Below are 6,931 nucleotides of genomic sequence, written 5' to 3'. Positions count from 1 at the left end.
TAGGAGCTAAGATGGATCCCTGTGGGACTCCACTATTGATGTTCAACACATGTCCAGTTCAGCACATGCTGCTCGTTTTCCTTGTTCGTCTTCTCTTGCTCTCTTTCTATCTCGCGATACTTCACTTAACTATACTACAGATCTCATAAACTTCATCTTTAAAAAAAGTAAATCGCACATAAGCCAAGAGAAGTTTGAATGTTACAGGAGGCGCCTCTTTACAAGACTCTGGAGTGAAGCAGAGACCTTGGAATATTACATAAGTGAGGAAAACTTTAAAGGATTAAGCAAAGCCATCTATACAATACTCTGCAAAAATGTAAAGATGAAAGGAATTCCTTTATTGATGGGTATCGACGTTAAGGAAAAGGTTTTTGACAACGTAGTTGCCACTATCTTTGTCCAACGCATTGTGGAGAAAAAAGTTGTCTGCAAGGATATCCCCGGCTGCCCAAAGTTGACTGCTGCTCAGAAAAAGACAGACGACCAGGAGAAACTGAAAGATAAGCAGAAATCCATCTTAAAACCAGCTTCTCTAGAAATGTGCACAACTAAATCCATCGCATCCCTGATGTCTGTGACTTCACAGTCTCTGTCACACGATGAAGAAAAGATTCCATGGGTCAAGAAGGAGGCTTGCAACATCCTGATAAACCAGTACCTCACTGCTTTAATTCCCTTCATTTTTCGAAAATCAGGCTACTATTGCTTCTTTATTTTGTTTTACTGTTCAATGACAATTAACATTTGATTTTATGTTCAGCAATAAATCAATTGATTGATCAGTCAATCAATCAGTTAATTTATTATTTGTAGAGCACTTATAAAAGCTGAAGCAACCGAAGTGCTGAATATGAAATCAAATGTGAATAAAATCATTGTACAATAAAATACTGTCAAACAGGCAGACAGCTGGTTTTCCACAAGCAGCAGGTTTATTAGTGCCTGAAGACAGGAACCAAGAACAGATAATAGTTCACAGAGATGGTGAGAGCAACATGTCACCTATCTGGTCAATAATTTTTGGATTGATATTTTTATTTGTGTTTGTTCTGCTTTGTGATTGCTTCGCAATGGAACCAACCAGGAAGAAATCACAAGTCTGGTAGCATTTTGAAATGGTGCCACTGAACAAAATAATTTGTCGTAAAACTTTTTTTTTTTTAAATAGGCCATTAATTCATAGAAAGAACTAACAACTCGTTTTTTATTAATTTGCAGGTAAAGTATTTTGTTTGTTCCTGGCATCCCGGCCCAGTGGTCTTGTCTCTTGGGTGGCGGCCTCCTCTCTACACGAGGAGAGGGATCCCTGAGATGTAAGACCTAGAGCAGGGGATCAAACTACATCGGAGCCTGGGGGTGTCCATGTCTCAGTGGTGCGAGTTTTGGTCCTTGCTCTCGAGAATTGGGCCTTTCCAAAAATTCCATCAGTGGGTGAGCCCAAAGGCAATTTGCCCTCTCTCGGTGGGTGGAGTGCTCCCTCAGGTGGAGGAGTTTAAATATCTTGGGGTCTTGTTCACGAGTGAGGGAAGATCGACAGGCGCCATTTTGCAGTCTATGCACTGGTCCGTTGTAGTGAAAACAGAGCTGAGCCAGAAAGCAAAGCTCTCAACTTACTAGTCAATCTTCGTTCCACTCATCTATGGTCACAAGCTCTGGGTCATGACCGAAAGAATGAGATCCCAACTACAAGCAACTGAAATGAGTTTTCTCCGGAGGATGGCTGGGCGCTCACTTAGAGATGTGGTGAGAGGCTCGTCACCCAGAGAGAGCTTGAAGTAGAGCTGCTTCTCCTCCACATCGAGAGGAGCCAGTTGAGGTGGCTGGGCATGTGGTCCAGATGCCTCCTGGACACCTCCCTGGAGAGGTGTTTCGGGCATGTCTCACTGGGCAAAGGGACCTGGGAAGACCCAGGACACGCTGGAGAGACTACGTCTCTTGGCTGGCCTGGGAACGCCTTGGGGTCCCCCCAGAGGAGCTGGAGGAAGTGGTCGGGGAGAGGGTAGTCTGGGCATCTTTGCTTAGACTGCTGCCCCCGCGACCTGGTCCTGAATGAGCGGAAGACGATGGGTGAGCCTGGTTGGGCCTTGTTTACAACACTACTCTGGGGCCCCTGCTTCTCTTGGGTGTCCCTCACCTGCCTCGCTCCCCCTGGTCCTCTCAGGGCGGTGGTGAGCGTTTGTCTGGGGAGTAGGGGCGGGTCTCCCTTGGGGGGCCCTGTCTCGTACCTGGGGTGGGGGGATGCTCTGTACTGCTGGGTAGTGATGGGCTGCTCGTCTGGGGCTGGGGGGCTTTCTGGAGGTGGGGCGTCGCGTTGGCCCTCCTTGTCTTCCCGCTCTCTTGCGTTGGGCCCCCCTGCGGCAGTCCTGCGTGCCCTAGTCTAGGTGCTTGGTGGGATTGGCTGGCAGGGGAATTCCCTCCGCGGCCCCGGTGGCAGGTGTGGGTCCTGGCTGCTGCCTCGGCGGGGAGTCTTGTTGTGGGGGTGGCCGGGTACTCTCCCTCTTTGAACATTCCATCATCATCCACATCAGCAAAACATAAACACTCACCTGAGCACAGGTGTCAGCTCACTTTTGTGCTAATACTATGCATGACAGAATTAAAGGCTTTACAAGTGTGGGTTTATATGCAAAAGTGTGTGTGCAGTTGTTTTGTGTACATTCTGAAAAGTTTATATGTGAAGACTATGTTAGCCAACAGGTATGTTTGTAGCAACTGCATGTGTGTGGACAGGCCCCACCCATTCCAGATTGCCTTTTACATCTGGTTCTTTTATTATGTTGTGGCTACCTTATAGGTTTTAAGAATCTCTGATTCGGATTAGTCCAAACAAAAAAAAAAAAGATTTGACTATTTACTTATGCATTTTACATGCTAATTAGGATCGCCATATTTACAAATTCTTTTGTGTTGTAACTCAGTGGGTCTAATTCAAAGTCATGCACTTTTAATACTAGTGTCTATCCCTGGGGTTTAAGGGTCTCTGATGATGGTTTTAGCATTTCTAACGTAAACTGTTCATCTTTCACGTGGAATATGCAAATTAGGCAATCCATCCATCCAAACGGTCACACAGATTATGAAGCAACTAAAACAACTATTAAGTAGGAAGAAATAACATCGGATACTTGGTACTATATACGGATACTATAACTGTAGCAGTAATGCTAATTCGAGCGAAACAAAGCTAAAAGACCGTCCAAAGTCTACTGCTGTCTGTATCATCAACGGCCGACACACCAAACCTACGAGAGTCTCAAAACCAGGAAAAACAAAGGAAGATAAACAACCCGATTTAGCAAGAATTTAGTCCTCCGACAAAGATTTTGTCGTCTCTGAATGTCAACAATACACCACGTTCTAACTGTTAATGACTTAAATGTATCGAAATAGTTACATTTATGATGTATTCAAAGCGTATCCGAGAAAAGAATTAAAATTTACCTCCATTTGGAGACGCGATCTTCTAAAAGATCACGTAACATGCAAAAACCAATGGCAAGAGACGTTTTCTGTTTTGAGGTGTGGCGATGCTTTTCGTCATCACGTCGCCAGAGGGCGCTAAAGGTATTTCTTACCGACCAAAACCCAACGAGGGCTACAAAGCTTCACCTCAGTGTTAAGAAAAATACAATCTATTTATGTTTTTGTGGCCAGTTAGCCATTCATTTAAAAATGTAGTTTTTAAGTATTATAATAATTTAATTTTTATATTTTTCTATATTTAATGTTTTTTTATCTTTTGACAGCTGGAAATATAAGTTCCCTTTAAAACAAAGTGCACTCTGTATCAATTAGGATCCTCTTGAACTAAAAAAAAAAAAGTAAGTTAAACATGGGATTTTCTATTACTATATATCACCCACAATAATGTTTAGGAGTTATTTTCTTGCACTTCCTTTCCTTCATGATGTGATTCTCAGAATTTATGTATTTTCCCCCTAATCTTTATGTGGACTTTTAGCTAAAATGTAAACAAATACATTAAAATGTCTAATATTTATAGGTTGTTTCATTCTTATTTTGAACATTATATGTTCATATTGATCACACATTTCCCCAAAACACCATAAATGAATATTATTATATATATTTTGAGGTTTGAGGTTGCTAATTTTTGACTTTGTGGTACATCTTGTTTTGTGTTTGTAAATTATATAAAAGGCAACAGGACATTGAATACAAGAATAAAACAATTTATTGAGCATATGATCACACTGAAAAATAAACAAACAAATAAAAAAAACACAAAAGCAGAATTCCTCCCAGAACTAATGTCAAACTATAATACTAAAAGGCAGGAAAATCTCAACTGAAAATACGGAAAGTAAAATTTTCTGGTAAGAAAAACAAACTTTTGTCTCTTTCAAATGGAATTTAATTTGTCACTAAAGGCCACTTGGTGACAATTCATGTGTACCTTAATGGATTGCACAATCTGCTTTTTCAAATTGAATTCACATTTTTCTTATAGAAAGACAACATATGAAATGTTTAGACTCAAACTCCATCAAGAGCTCAAATACTCAAGGTCTATGACGAGAATCCATCTGCATCTTCATCAAACAAGGATAACTAGAAATCCCAGGAGTCCATCCACTTCAGGCCCGCCATTGCACTCCCTGACTCATGAGCAAGAGGACCCATCATGCCGTAGGACAGAGGATGAAACAGGTAGAAACTGGAAGGATCACAAAGATCTATTTATGATATTGTAAAAGAGCTGTGAGGTCTCAAATCACACAATTTAGATGTAAGTATGAGTTCTAGTTGCATTAAGGTGATATAAACTACAAAGTAAGGGTTCTTTCACGAGTCTCACCTGTAAAGGATGCTGAATTGAAGTAGCAACCATCCAGCAACCTTCAGTCGGTCAGAATAAATAGGTTGCAGCAGCAGGTCAGAGCTTTTGAAAAGGATGTCCAGTGTAACTCCTGTTGAAACAAGACAACAACACTCAGAAGTCTGCACCGATCTGACAGCACACGAGACAAAACGTTGAAGTTTTGTTGTTATTTCAAACATAAAAAACTGATCAGACATTTTGACGTTTTAGAATTCTTAAGTTGTTGCATTTTAGTGCTGTTTACAAATTTCTTTTAAAGGAAGACCTACATTTTAAATCTGGAAATTAATTAGAAATTTATTTATTTGATATTGAAACCATTTTATTATATTTTATCATAATCGATTGCTTTTCAACCATCTTTTTTAGTTTTTTACCTTTCCATTGGGGTCTACTTATTTGTTTGATTATCTACTTTTATTTTTATGTATTTTACTGGTTTTAACTCCAGCTTCTTCCTCAGGGAGATCCTCCTCACAGTGACCAACCCTTCTCGTGGTCATTTATCAGTGGGACCTCCCAAGTCTGGCTGTCTTTATTCATCTGTCCCATGGTTACTTCCATGGGACAGCACAGACTAGAACAAGCACGGAAATTTGAAACTCATACTTTGTAAACTTCCTTTTTAAAGTAAAACATGGCAGCTTTAAACATTTAAAAACCTTTGTCTTTGTGTTTCATTAATGAAGATGGAAAAGCCGTTTGTTTTACCCGTCAGCATGCTGCTGAAGAGCATGGCGGGGAAGTAGTGGTGATAGTAGAGGACGCGGCCCATGGTGTAGAAGGGGAGGTAGTGCAGCAGCCAGCCGAGCAGCAGCAGGCCGCCGCCTCTCTTCAGAACCTGTGAATGCTCTGAAACAGAAGATTTCATTTTCTTTGAGCGTTTCCTTCATCTCTGCTGCAGCCACCATCAAACTGTCCTCACCGAGACTGTTTTGGTTCAAAGACAAGCCTCGCCTTATAGCGACAGACGCCACTGCCACCATGATGACGTACAACCCTAAAGTAACCAGATTGATCCACCAGACCACCTAGAAGAGACATTTTAACACTGACTCCTCCTGTTTGAAAAACCCAGAAAATAAGGCGGAGACTCACCGGGTTTCCCAGCAGGTAAACTCGATATTCTGTCTCATTTACGCCAGAAAATCTCAAACCCTTAATAAAAAAAACCAATAAGTCTAAGATTGAGGAGCAGGTAAACAATAAAAATAAATAAATAAAGCTGCTGTACCTGGTAGTTGATAGGCCAGTGCCAAGGTTTGGAGTTCATTTCATTGTCTTTGGGTTTCAAGCCACTATTCCCCTAAAATAACACATTATTCAAATAAAATATATATATTTTAATGACTTTATGTGACTCACCCTTATCATTACTATGTGGGACTCCAGCAAAATTTCCAGGAAGTTGGGCTTCAGCACGGACAAACTAATATTGGGCACTGCCAAACAATCAAAGGGTAAAACATTTCAAAGGGTTTAACAACTTCAAAAAAAAGAAACAATGTTCCTACATTTTGGATTAAAATGATCCTCTATGTTCCACTGTGAGCTTGGAGACTCCTTCAAGTACGGACTGCAGGTGACCTCGACCTGTTCCCACCCCCTGAGGGGAAACACAACATGAGCCGGTTGTTTTTTAGGTGCTGAGGGAAGGATGAACTCCAGCAGGTTGTACCATTTCGGAAGAGTCTTTCCAGAGGAGTAGAGCACACAGCCGGTGGCTTTGTGCAGAAAGCGGACTTTGCTCCGCAGTACCTTCACCAGGTCTCCCTTCTGGCCTCCACATACCTCCACCCGCCATAGATCGTTGGAGTCTCCCGTTCCGTTCTAACAGCAGGCCAAACGAATGAGACTTTGTTTTATTATTGACCATGAAAGGCTACTTCTATAGATCAATGAAAGTTCAGAGTAACCACTGGTACTCACAGTGCCGTAGCCGGTCACCTGAAAGTGCTTTTTGGTGAGAGGAGCTTCATGAAGATGGGTGTGAAGGTTACGAGTTGTTCTGAAAGAATTAAAGTTAAACAAAACATTCAACGACTAATTTCATTATTGTGAAACTTTTACTTACTCTTTGTGCTC

General features: G+C 41.4%; 1 protein-coding gene across 1 annotated transcript in view; it reads right to left on the bottom strand.

The window, feature by feature from the left end:
- Positions 1-3,491: 3,491 nt before the first annotated feature.
- The window catches only part of pomt2 (protein-O-mannosyltransferase 2), a gene marked incomplete at its 5' end in the record, with an annotated part of 8,614 nt that continues 5,174 nt past the window's right edge, over positions 3,492-6,931 (bottom strand). The window contains 10 exon segments of the mRNA XM_024260983.2: positions 3,492-4,681; positions 4,823-4,934; positions 5,558-5,698; positions 5,772-5,877; positions 5,945-6,004; positions 6,081-6,152; positions 6,212-6,288; positions 6,361-6,452; positions 6,525-6,676; positions 6,776-6,854. Of these exon segments, the coding sequence (XP_024116751.1) occupies positions 4,576-4,681; positions 4,823-4,934; positions 5,558-5,698; positions 5,772-5,877; positions 5,945-6,004; positions 6,081-6,152; positions 6,212-6,288; positions 6,361-6,452; positions 6,525-6,676; positions 6,776-6,854 (997 nt within the window).

This window comes from Oryzias melastigma, linkage group LG22 (assembly GCF_002922805.2).
Source record: "Oryzias melastigma strain HK-1 linkage group LG22, ASM292280v2, whole genome shotgun sequence".
Lineage (NCBI taxonomy): Eukaryota > Metazoa > Chordata > Actinopteri > Beloniformes > Adrianichthyidae > Oryzias > Oryzias melastigma.
The sequence above is the reverse complement of the archived record's forward strand: the minus strand, read 5'-3'. Positions and strand labels throughout refer to the sequence as shown.